General features: G+C 44.9%; 1 protein-coding gene across 6 annotated transcripts in view; it reads right to left on the bottom strand.

Annotated features, from left to right (window-relative positions):
• Positions 1-13579, bottom strand: part of dennd1b (DENN/MADD domain containing 1B) — a 303998-nt gene that overhangs the window by 87846 nt on the left and 202573 nt on the right. For all 6 annotated transcript variants that reach the window (XM_070887322.1, XM_070887317.1, XM_070887318.1 and 3 more), the window contains one exon: positions 4812-4857. In XM_070887322.1, coding sequence (XP_070743423.1) covers positions 4812-4857 — 46 coding nt within the window. The remainder of the gene's footprint in view (positions 1-4811; positions 4858-13579) is intronic.

Raw genomic sequence — 13579 nt, 5'->3', positions numbered from 1 at the left:
ATCAGTGACATACCGCCGGGCAGCATGCATACTGTCTGGCCATGCACACTGCCGACATATCGCCCAAAATTGCTAAATTCATCACTTACCGCTGACATACCGCCGACCCTGCAGACCGTCCTGGACTCACTGCCCGCACACCGCTCGGCATGCCGGCGAGAAAAGTGATGAAAATCGTGCACACTCCGCCCCGGCGGTATGAAACGACATACCACCGAGAAAGGGACGGATCAAGTCGATCTTCTGTCGGCGGTATGCATCTTTACATCTAATTTTTTTCCTGCTCTCGCCCATCCCCCCACATCAGCTATCTTCCCTCCCCCAACCCCCACCCACCCCGTCCCCCTCTCGCCCCCCCTCCATCAGCTATCGTCCCCCTCTCGCCCCCCCCTCCCCATCAGCTATCTCCCCCCTCCCCCCCGCATCAGCTATCTCTCCCCCCCCTCCCCCGCATATCAGCTATCTCCCCCCCTCCCCATATCAGCTATCTCCCCGCTCCCCCAGCCATCTCCCCCCCCCCTCCAGCCCCATATCAGCTATCTTCCCCCTCCCCCCCTCCCCGATATCAGCCATCTCCCCCTCCCCCCCTCCCCCCCTCCCCGATATCAGCCATCTCCCCCTCCCCCCCTCCCCGATATCAGCTATCTCCCCCTCCCCCCTCCCCGATATCAGCTATCTCCCCTCCCCCCCTCCCCGATATCAGCTATCTCCCCCTCCCCCCTCCCCGATATCAGCTATCTCCCCCTCCCCCCTCCCCGATATCAGCTATCTCCCCCTCCCCCCTCCCCGATATCAGCTATCTCCCCCTCCCCCCCTCCCCGATATCAGCTATCTCCCCCTCCCCCCCTCCCCGATATCAGCTATCTCCCCCTCCCCCCTCCCCGATATCAGCTATCTCCCCCTCCCCGATATCAGCTATCTCCCCCTCCCCCCCTCCCCGATATCAGCTATCTCCCCCCCCCCCCATATCAGCTATCTCCCCCCCCTTCCCCCCCACATCAGCTATCCCCCCCACCACGTATCTTCCTCCCACCACATCAGCTATCTCCCCCCCAGAGGTATCGTCCCCCCCCCCACCACATCTGGTAACTCCCCACCCAATCCCCTTATACATCAGGTGTCTCTGCACCGCCCCCCCACCCCACATCAGCTATCTCCCCCACCACATACCTGCACAGCACTCTCAGGCCTGCAGTCTCTGTGGATTCTGGTCTGTGCCTCTCGGGGGAGGAGGAGCTTCGCAGCAGCATGCGCATACGCACAACTCGGGAGCCGAAGATTCCCGAGTGAAAAGGACTCACCGCCCGCTGCACTCTGCTCCGCCGGCTGCACTCCACTCGGCATGCCGGCGAGAAAAGTGCCGAAAATCTCACACATTCTGCCCCGGCGGTATGAAATGACATACCACCGAGAAATGGCGGATCATCGGTTTTGACCAATTTCGGCCCCATGATGTTTTGGGCATAACGACAATATGCCCAAGTATCCTTGATCCTTTATGTCCGTCCACCAAACCTTCTGCTCATGCTCACAAAACTGGCCATGCCCTCGACTCTCAAATGCCGGTAACCTCCAATTGCGGTTGTTCAGGAAAGGGGGTCTCCCAACATCAAAACTGATTTTCGGGCACAGCAGGAAACAAAGTCATTCTTCTGCTATTATATTCCAGTTTTTTTTTTTGAGCGTTTAAAGAAAATTATTTTTTCTGAGACCTGCCGTGTATTATGTTTCTTCTAATCCAGCTTTAAGTATAAGTCACACCAAAACTTGAAAAGTTTCCCCGGGTGCAGGCTCTTAAACATGCTGTCCCTAATGTGCTTGAATTATGGTTAAATGAATTGAAACTTTCGATTTTAAGACTGGAAGAAGAAATATACTGGTGCAGGTTCGGTGTTTCCACTGGTTTTATACCAATTCATGCCCATTTTGAATTTGGGCATACGGTATCCACATCAGCAGAATGGGCACAGCATCGGGCGCGGATTGTGCCCACGGAGGAAACTCCAGGCCAACAAGTTTTTGCTCTACATAAAACACAAATTATACTGAGATAATATAGTCAGGGCCTCACCATGACTGGCACTAGAAAATTTCATTCAATTTGCATCCTATTTCCACCCTTCCCTCACCTTCACGTGGTCCAGCTCAGACTCTTCCCCTTCCCTTCCTCAACTTCTCTGGCTCCATCTCTGGGGATAGACTTTTGACCAGTATCCACTACAAGCCCTCTGACTCCCACAGCTATCTGGACTACACTTCCTCCCACCCTACATCCTGTAAGGACTCCATTCCATTCTCCCAGTTTCTCTGCATCTGCTTTGACGACGGCATCTTTCACACTAGTGCCTGACAGGTCTTCCTTTTTCCTCAACCAAGGATTCCCCTCCACCGTGGTTAACATGGTTTTTGACCTTGTCCGTTCCATTTTCTGCACCTCTGCTCTCACCCCTTCTCCTCCCTCTCAGAACCACGACATGGTTCCCCTTGTCCTCACCTTCCACCCCACCAGCCTCCATGTTCAACGGATCATCTCCACGGTGATCTCACCACCAATCACAATTTCCCCTCTCCTCTCTGCATTCTGATGGGACCGCTCCTTCCACGACACCTTGATCCATTCCGCAGTCACCCCAGCACATCCTCCCCTTCCCACGGCACCTTTCAGTGCAAGCGCAGGAGATGCAACACCTGCCCCTTTACCCTCTCCCTTTCCACTATCCAGGGACCCAAATACTCCTTCCAAGTGAAACAGCAATTTACTTGTACTTTTTTCAATTTAGTATACTGTATTCGCTGCTCACGATGTGGTCTCCTCTACATTGGGGAGACCAAACGCAGATTGGGTGACCGCTTTGAGTAACACCTCCATTCAGTCCGCAAGTGTGACCCTGAGCTTCCAGCTGCCGGTCACTAATTCTTCACTCCACTCCCACTCTGACCTCTCCGTCCTCGGCCTCCTACACTGTTCCAACAAAGCTCAATGCAAGCTCAAGGAACAGCATCTCATATTTTTTTTAGGCACTTGACAGCCTTCTGGACTTAACATAGAGTTCAACAATTTCAAAGCGTAACTGCTGCCCATCTTTGGCTTCCCCCCCCCCAAGCCTATGTTTTTTTTTCTTCTCGTCTGCAGCGGCAGCTGGTCATTATTCCGCCATTCACATCCTATTTTGACTAATCCTTTTCTAACTCCGGCTATTACCATTTCAATTCGCCCTTTTGTCTCTCTAAACTCTCCCGTCTTCCACCCTATCACAAATCTTCCAGTTGGTTCTTTCTTCCCCTCCCCCTTTCAGTGCTCCTTTATAATGTGTCCTTTCCAAACACTGGTTCTGACCATGGGTCGTCGACCCAAAACGTTAACTCTGCTTTTCCATCCACAGATGCTGCCTGACCCGCTGAGATTTCTAGCATTTTCTGTTTTTATTTCAGATTGCAGCATCCGCAGTATTTTGCTTTTGCTCTTAACTTTCAGTGGTTCATGTGAATATTTAATGGACAGAATCCAGTACTCAGAGTACAGAGTTAAAATCGCACCAAATATTACAGCTTAGGGAACATAAAATCAGTTATCTTTCGGCATGCAGATGAGAAAGGTGGGCCAAAAAAAAGTTTGAGTGTTGATGTTTTCAAGACGCTTGCAGCAATCATTGCACTCTCAACTCTTCTCTGCAAAAAACGGCATTTTTTTGTACTCAACACGGTATGGAATGTCAGTGTTTGGGAGCTGGAACTCCTCGCATTTCAGGCATCCAGTGTCAGCAGCAAATATTGCCAGGTCAGGTACAGTGCAGCCAGCTGCAGAGCAAGTCTCCCTTTATTCTGATGTAACAGTATGCCTCAGTACCAGCCTCATAACAACATACCCTGCTACGCCAGTGTGACACTTTTTTTCTGTTTCCTACATCAGCCATCCTGGGTCATGCTCACTTGGAAATGAATTGAAACTGCTTAAATATATTTCACATCTGCCCCTATAAATCAACAGATAGAGGCGACTGGGCTGGATTTGAACCTGTTCGAAGAGGTGAAAGGCCAGTGCCCACTTCCTCAGAGCAGCATTTTAACCGTATTTATATAGAGAACACTATTTCAGCAGTGAAAAAAAAATACAGCATCATGATGATTTAATTCCCACTGTATATAGTATGATTGTTTTGCCTGCCATTTGTCTTTTCACATTATAAAATCACTTTTGAAGGTTATGACTTAAGGTCATTATGCAATCTAAGAATTAAACAGTATTTCTGGCATTGATTTTTCTAAACGTCATGTGAAGAATTAGAGATTGATTGATACAATTCGCTTCATATCCAAACTATTATGAGCAGAGACCAACTCTTCTTGTACAATACTACCCATAGAGATCTTGTAATGAAGCTCAAAGGACCACAAGAAATTCTCTGCTGAAGGCATGGCACCCCATCTTACCAGCAGGGACTGCATTTGCAAATTCTACAGTGGACCACTTTCCTGAAAATCTAAGTCAGAACTTTCAGCAAAGTGGTTAAATATTGACTAATATACCCAGTTTAAGATGCAGTATGCAGTTGTTTTCAAATATTGAAATATTTTCGCTATTTTCCCAATTGTCTTGAGAACGTTCCCAGTATTCATACCCCTCCCATCTAATAACTGTTTTTGCTGAGCATGTTTTCAACTTTTGTAACATAAGACTGCAACAGTATTGTTGGCACTGTGACTTAGTCAACACGTGTTTTCTGCCTTTTAGGCCACTTAACAAAATCTCTATATGATGACTTAGCAGCATGTACACAGGTTACTAAAAATAGCAAAAGTAGTCAACTTACATCCATTAAACTCAAGTGAACTCCAACCAGATAGGGCATTGGGGCACTGGGAAAAAAATCCAAAATAAACTTGTTAAAGCAAGTATTAGGGTACAATGACTGAAAAATCATGACAGTTGGTGAACCAATGCTCTGCACCCTGAAATAGTGGAATGCATATTCACATCTAAAACTTTTGCCTAATGAGCTCTTCACCCCAACCATGCCACCATGGGTAAACAAGTGGAAGATGCTTCTGTACAGGAAATGAGAGATAATTAATGTGGGAAACATAGCAACATAGAAAATAGGTGCAGGAGTCGGCCATTCGGCCCCTCAAGCTTGCACCGCCATTCAATAAGATCATGGCTGATCATTCCCTCAGTACCTCTTTCCTGCTTTCTCTCCATACCCCTTGATCCCCTTAGCCATAAGAGCCATATTTAACTCCCTCTTGAATATATCCAATGAACTGGCATCAACAACTCTCTGCGGCAGGGAATTCCATAGGTTAACTACTCTGAGTGAAGAAGTTTCTCCTCATCTCAGTCCTAAGTGGCCTACCCCTTACCCTAACACTATGTCCCCTGGTTCTGGACTTCCCCAACATCGGGAACATTGTTCCCACATCTAACCTGTCCAGTCCCGTCAGAATCTTATACGTTTCTATGAGATCCCCGCTCATCCTTCTAAACTCCAGTGAATAAAGGCCCAGTTGATCCAGTCTCTCCTCATATGATAGTCCAGCCATCCCTGGAATCAGTCTGGTGAACCTTCGCTGCACTCCCTCAATAGCAAGAACGTCCTTCCTCAGATTAGGAGACCAAAACTGAACACAATATTCCAGGTGAGGCCTCACTAAAGCCATGTACAACTGCAGTAAGACCTCCCTGCTCCTATATTCAAATCCCCTCACTATGAAGGCCAACATACCATTTGCCTTCTTCACCGCCTGCTGTACCTGCATGCCCACTTTCAGTGACTGATGAACCATGACACCCAGGTCTCGTTGCACCTCCCCTTTTCCTAATCTGCCACCATTCAGATAATATTCTGCCTTCGTGTTTTTGTGCACAAAATGGATAACCTCACATTTATCCACATTATACTGCATCTGCCATGCATTTGCCCACTCACCTAACCTGTCCAAGTCACCCTGCAGACTCTTAGCGTTCTCCGCACAGCTCACACCGCCACCCTGTTTAGTGTCATCTGCAAACTTGGGAGATATTACATTCAATTCCTTCATCCAAATCATTAATGTATATTGTAAAGAGCTGGGGTCCCAGCCGCGAGCCTGTGGCACTCCACTAGTCACTGCCTGCCATTCTGAAAAGGACCCGTTTATCCTGATTCTCTGCTTCATGTCTGCCAACCAGTTCTCTATCCACGTCAGTACATTACCCCCAATACCATGCGCTTTGATTTTGCACACCAATCTCTTGTGCGGGACCTTGTCAAAAGCCTTTTGAAAGTCCAAATACACTACATCCACTGGTTCTCCCTTGTCCACTCTACTAGTTACATCCTCAAAAAATTCCACAATATTCGTCAAGCATGATTTCCCTTTCATAAATCCATGCTGACTTGGTCCGATCCTGTCACTGCTTTCCAAATGCGCTGCTATTTCATCCTTAATGATTGATTCCAACATTTTCCCCACCACTGATGTCAGGCTAACCGGTCTATAATTACCCATTTTCCCTCTCCCTCCTTTTTTTAAAAAGTGGTATTATATTAGCTACCCTCCAGTCCATAGGAACTGATCCAGAGTCGACAGACTGTTGGAAAATGATCACCAATGCATCCACTATTTCTAGGACCACTTCCTTAAGTACTCTGGGATACAGACTATCAGGCCCCGGGGATTTATCGGCCTTCAATCCCATCAATTTCCCTAACACAATTTCCTGACTAATAAGGATTTCTTTCAGTTCCTCCTTCTCACTCGACCCTCAGTCGCCTAGTAATTACGGAAGGTTATGGGTGTCTTCCTTCGTGAAGACAGAACCAAAATATTTGTTCAATTGGTCTGCCATTTCTTTGTTCCCCATTATAAATTCACCTGACTCCGACTGCAAGGGACCTACGTTTGTCTTCACTAATCTTTTTCTCTTCACATATTTATAGAAGCTTTTGCAGTCAGTTTTTATGTTCCCTGCAAGCTTCTTCTCGTACTCTATTTTCCCCCTCTTAATTAAACCCTTAGTTCTGCTCTGTTGAATTCTAAATTTCTCCCAGTCCTCAGGGTTGCTGCTTTTTCTAGCCAATTTATATGCCTTTCCTTGGCTTTAACACTATCCTTAATTTCCCTTGTCAGCGATGGTTGAGCCACCTTCCCAGTTTTATTTTTACTCCAGACAGGGATGTACAATTGCTGAAGTTCATCCATGTGATCTTTAAATATTTGCCATTGCTTATCCACTGTCAACCCTTTAAGTATCCTCTGCCAGTCTATTCTAACCAATTCACACCTCATACCGTCGAAGTTACCTTTCCTTAAGTTCAGGACCCTAGTTTCTGAATTAACTGTGTCACTCTCCATCTTAATAAAGAATTCTACCATATTATGGTCACTCTTCCCCAAGGGGCCTCGCACAACAAGATTGCGAATTAGGAAGGAAAAGGGAAGTCACCTTCTTACTACTTTTGCACCACCTGCCAAGTAGATCAAGTGAAGCAGTTAGCATGTTGTGCAAAAAAGGTAGAGAGCATTTAAAAAATAAACAGCCGGTGAAGTATAAATTTCAAAATAGAAGGATGTCATTTTTAAATGGGATATGCTTACACTGCATTAAGAAGTCTAGTATTATTTCTCAGAATTTCTCCATATACAAAACATTTATCAGCCTGAGATTTATACATATAACACAATGCATGCCAAAATTCTGCATACACACACACGCGCTTAAAGGAAAAATATGGTAAATTATGACATAATGCTCCTTTGGCATGCAAATTACAATTGAGATAGGAAACTGTTAACAAGGCCTGCTTTTACTGAAGGATTTTATTTGTTAAATATGTGATTTCCTGTAGTAATTACTGTCCTTACATTATGCAGAGCAGGCAAGTTAAGTGACAAATAATTGCTCCCATCTCACGAAACCAGGCTTGTGGATGTACTGCTGCTGCATGTGCGTTATCCTGTAAACAGTAACTCCGCTGTAATAAGTGGAACTGAAAAACTGCATCAGAACAAGGACTACCAAGTGATCAATTTTATATGGGATTCTGAGACTCGGTTCCCATCACAACATTACACATACTGGACTGACAACTCCCTCATTGGTTTTTATGCACAGCATGATAGGTGGCTTCTGAAACAATTCTATCCAGCATCAAAGATTAGCATTGACAGTTGCCCATGATTGAGCAAAGGATGGTTATTTCAAGCACACGTAGCAGGCAACTCACTTATTTATATATTGTTCATTACAAAATGAGGGGAAATACTGACAATGACTTTTATAGTTCAATAAGATCGAGGGGAAAAAAGGGCAAAAATCAGCCTGTATTTCCAAGCAGCATTCTTTTTTTCTAGTACCAGTTCTTTTGTACTACAAATATGTTCTACAGAAGCTAACGTAGAATTTTATGAATGGTTTAATTGTTTCTCCCCTTTCACCATACACCCATTATTTACAGCACACACACTGTAGTCTCTAGCCAATAACATTTTAATCTCAATTTCTGAATAGTCATGACTAGCTTAATTTGTGTAAACAGCAACAGAAACCCTGCCAGAAATGTAATCCCCAGAACACCTCACCATTCCCCAGTGAATCTGGAAGACTGGCCTATGCTGCTATATGTATTCGACAGTTTAAACACAATAACTTCAGTATGTATTTGTATATGCAATTTAGTAGTTTTTAAGTTCTGATCTTGATGTTTATAATCCTTTTGTGAAATATATACGACAGCAACAAGCTTACATTAAATGGATACATTTAGAATCCAACAATGATGATAGGTTTTTTTAAAGTAAAAGAAATCTGCATCATCAGTCTCTGCAAATGGATTACTGTCCTTCAGCACAGTAAATTTTAAAATATAATTTTTTAAGTTATGTGAAAGCCAGCAGTCTGGTCTTAAACCTCATGTACATGGTAGACAATAATCAGTTTAGGTCAATTAACTCAAAATAAATCTTCCTCAACTGTTGTACAGTACCTTATCCCCCTAAGCATATTTGATATATTCAATTATAATCTGATACATGTGCTGTATTATATGAAAAGCAGAAATTCTTGACATGTCAAATCATTTTGATCTACAGCGAAGACAATGCTGATCAGAAAGTACGTCTTTATATTCCACAGTTTAAGAAAAGACAATAAATTCACACTATTTACATGAGGCATTTTAATTTTGAACAGCTGGAAATTCAGTACAAAACCAATTTAGCAGCTGTTGCATTTAAAATGAAATATTTTAAAATTGGCACACAGCATCAGACTTACCGAAAAGGCAGCAGATTTCTCAGCAGAGCATTAAATGTTAGATGTCTGATCATTGTTACTACAGTTTCACAATTAGGTTTATTTTCTTCGAAGAATGAAGGCATGCCAAGCATTCCTTCACAGCTTTCCTGCTCAACAATTTCAACACAACAAAGCTATCATGACCAAGAAAGAAAGCCCTCTAGGTACAATATCGGAAAATGTGTTAAACAACAAGTTCAAAACTAACTTGTCAAATATAAAATGAACAAATTTCATTTTTATTTTAGCATTGAACCATTAAATTTTTGGACTTGCAACAGAAAACAATTCAGCAAAATTTCTTTTGATATTTTAGTTCAGCATTGCGTATTTTTATGGTAAAGATTGGGAGGCGGGGGGGGGGGGAAGAGGTCAGAGGAACATAAGAAAAATAGGAACAGGAGTAGGCCAAACGGCCCCTCGAGCATGCTCTGCCATGTAATACGGTCATGGCTAATCCGATCATGGACTCAGATCCACTTCCCTGCCCGCTCCTCATAACCCCTTAATCCCTTATCGGTTAAGAAACTGTCTATCTCTGTCTTAAATTTATTCAATGCCCCAGCTTCCAAAGCTCTGAGGCAACAAATTCCACAGATTTACAACCCTCAGAAGAAAAATGGGGCCATCAATTTAAAACATCTCAGTTTTAAATTGGCGGCCCCTTATTCTAAGATTATGCCCCCTAGTTCTAGTCTCCCCTGTGTGAGGACACTGGCTATTTTAGTTGCTGTGACTTTTGACTTCCAGATTAAGTGACGATCAAGGAAGAGCAATACCCCCAAAAAAGAGAAGCTCAGAAAAATGCAAGCATCAGATACCCTGGCCCCTGTGGCTGCACTTCTCCCACTCAAGCTGACGGTCATGGACTACTCTTTCCGAGATGAGCTTCAATGTAGCCATGAATATGTCTTAGTCATTACAGATCATTTTACCAAGTTGACTATGGCCAAACCTATGAAAGACCAAACAACAATAGTAGCAATATTTGCATCCAATGTCAAGGCTACTCAATCAGGCTATACTCCACCAAAGGGCTAATTTCAAACTGTGCACCTTTGCCGAGTTGTGCAGATGGAATAGCATTGCTAAAAGTAGTGCTGGATAGAGGATCCCCTCATTGCACCAGATACACACTTTGGAGTCTGGACATCAACATCTCCATGGGCTTGTTGTGGATTCAGAATCAGTCTACAGATAGCTGGGAGCAGTGGCAGCACCGGCTGCTGCTACTACACACTCACAGAACAGAAAGGGAGAAAGCTGGAGGCCAAGAATGAAAGTTCAGTAAGACAGCTTTAACTACCTGTGATGTCAGGAGATCACATACATACCTGCAACGGGAGTAGCAGTCATAACCCATAACCTATGCAGCAGCAAGGCAGTCAAATCCAGATACCAGGATTCATGTTGCAGGTGAAGTAAGTATTAGCCCAAGAGCAAGTTGTACATCAAAGACTGCACCAGGCTTTTTCATTTCCCCCCAACAAGTCAACACCAGTACAGAGAGCAGCAGATGCAGAGGAGTACACGAAAGGGGGCAGCTCTACCACCCCTCCCCAAATGGCCATCGCAGGCTTCTCAGCCTGAATCAGGAGAGGTATCATTCACGTGATACAGTGAGGGAGGACACAATACGCAGTTGGCAAGCCATGGAACTGGTGTGGATTGGGCTAGGGGAGTTACAAGCAAGACACCTCAGAGCAAAGGTATTTTCCCCAAATTAGTACAAGCTAAGCGCCACCTCCACAGCTAGTTCAAAGTCTCTACAGAGCATCAATCTGGGTGTCTGTGGCAGCTGCCAGATGAACCTTTGACAACTGGCCAACCAGAAGAGCCAAGTGGGATAACTGGTTATCCATGACCTAGTCAGTGGGTGGAAATAAAGGTGAGCGCAGATGACGGGGAAACAAGTGAGCACAACTAAAATGCATTTAATAAATTTATCAAGGAATAAGTTATGGCAAAGGAAAATGAAAAAGATATGTACGCTCCCTCAGACACGATTGCATTAGGCTCCCATGAACGAGGCCCATGATTGACAGGATAATTTCCCATCAGCGTTTTAGGAAGACCTCCACAAGTTGCCTGCTGCCCCAGGAGTCTGGCCTAGGAATGGCACAGCATATAACAACAGTGGGGTCGTGGCCCAGGAGCGACGATGTCAGAGTAGAGGAGCCAAGGGGTCATGGCCCAGGAGCGGCACGGCATACAAAAGCAGGGTCGGGGCTCAGGGATGACGCAGCAGAGCTTGGTCTCCAGTTGCCTTGGTTAACCCTTGCCACTGGACCAAGATCTTGCTCTGTCAAGCCAGTGTGGTGGCTGGTGTGCAACGGCCACTCCACGTTAAAAAAATTCACGCACAGGCATCTTCCACCCTTCAAGATGTAGCTCGTTGAAACACTGTGAACTCATCTTTTTTTGGTGGGGAAACAGGTCATCCTCAATACAAGGGACTGCCCAATACTACTACTATAAAGAAAAACAAGGGGAACAAATGAGTATGTCTGGCACATAAACCATCCATTGTCTGAAATGGCAGAACCAAGCTCTATTCAACCTCACTCTCCTCTGCCCAAACCACTCAGTACTCGAGGATCAACCATGAGTACAGACGACCCCTGGTTTCTTTTCTCCATGACCAAACACGTCCTGAAATCCTTCTCCCCCTGCCCTCTCCACCTTAACAATGTGCAAAGAATTCATGGATTTATTTTGCATTGAGACAGAGACCACTGCTTCACACCCTGCCTCTTGCCAACCAAGCAAATCCTCCCCAACAAAACTCCCAACATCAGCCCTGAACTTTTGAGTTTCGCTCAATCTCCCCCGTGCTTTCGCCAAGCTCCTCTTCTGCTCCACTCCCGCTACCCCATTCCCACAAAGCTGCTAGCCACCAACTTCCCTTCCTTGCCCCCAAGCTCGCTGACATTGTAAATGGTCCCATCTCCTCAGGCACCGTCTCCCATCTCACCTACAACTCCCTATTTGAAGCCTTTCAGTCAAGTTTCTGCTCCTTCCACCGTACTACAACAGTATTTTCCGTGACTGATCATGGTCTTTGTTAAACTTGAATTCTCTGCAGTATTTGTGATGAACCACACCATTCCTCTGCTCTGCCCTCAGTCGGTTCCACTCAGCATCTCTATCAATTGCTTCTCTTCCCATCCCCAGACTACCACATCAGTAGTCCCTGGAGGATCCATCCTTGGTCCCTTCCTCTTCATCACTTACATGCTGCCCCTTGATTACATCATCTGCAGATATGGGGTCAGCTTCCAAATGCACACTGATAACACCTACCTCGCCACCACTTTCCTTGGCCCCTCCACTGATTCTGGGCTGTAAGACTGCATCTTCGACATCCAGTCTTGAATGAGCTATAAATTCCTCTGACTGAAGATTGCGAAGATCCGAGCCGTTGTTTTCAGCCTCCATCATGAACTAGTTCCTCAACTCTGACTCCATCCCCCTCTCTGGCCACTGTATCAGGCTCCCAAGCATCCGATTCCATCCCACGTTAAGCTTCTGAACCCATCTCCTCTCCAACACATAGCCTGTCTAATTTCCCCTCAATAACATTGGCTAAGGTAGGGGCAGGGACAGGCAATGTCACTAAAATCCTCATTTCATGCATTTTATACATTCAGACTCAACTATTCCAATGTTCTCCTGGATGGCATCCCATCCTCCATAAACTTCAGCTCATCCAAAATTCAACCAATGATAAATGGACAGTCTATATTGCCACATGTAAAGATATAGTTTGAAAAGCAAGGTATATGAAGGTGCCCACGAACAAGAGAGTGGTCTACAATGTAATAGCAATAACGAGATCAATTATTTATCTGAATTCTGCCTCCACATATTATTATTGATCAGATAACTGGAAAAACAGAAACGGCTCACAATCAGGTGAGATATTCTATTTATATTGTTGAGATAAAGTTTAATATCTTTCAGAACTTTGCAGCAGCATCAATGGTTAGGTGATAATGATCAAGAAACATCTGCCGCTGGTCTCAAACAAACGCTAGGCCCCTTATTTGCATATTCAAAGGGCCTAATCCTCGTCTCAGGCATGGGCACAGCCCGCCGATTTCTTTGCCTTTACCAAGTGGCAGGCTGTGCATTTCTGGCTCAATGAGTATGCGCTGCCTGCCTGAATTTAGTGCCGAATTTATTGGCCATTGTTTTTATTTTCACTGGTATGAAATACTATTAAGGAATTATCAAATGCTCACAATGGGCAGAGAATAAAGTTATTTACAATCACCTCTGGTTTTGCAAAAGTGTAACAGG

Source organism: Pristiophorus japonicus, chromosome 8 (assembly GCF_044704955.1).
Source record: "Pristiophorus japonicus isolate sPriJap1 chromosome 8, sPriJap1.hap1, whole genome shotgun sequence".
Lineage (NCBI taxonomy): Eukaryota > Metazoa > Chordata > Chondrichthyes > Pristiophoridae > Pristiophorus > Pristiophorus japonicus.
The sequence above is the reverse complement of the archived record's forward strand: the minus strand, read 5'-3'. Positions and strand labels throughout refer to the sequence as shown.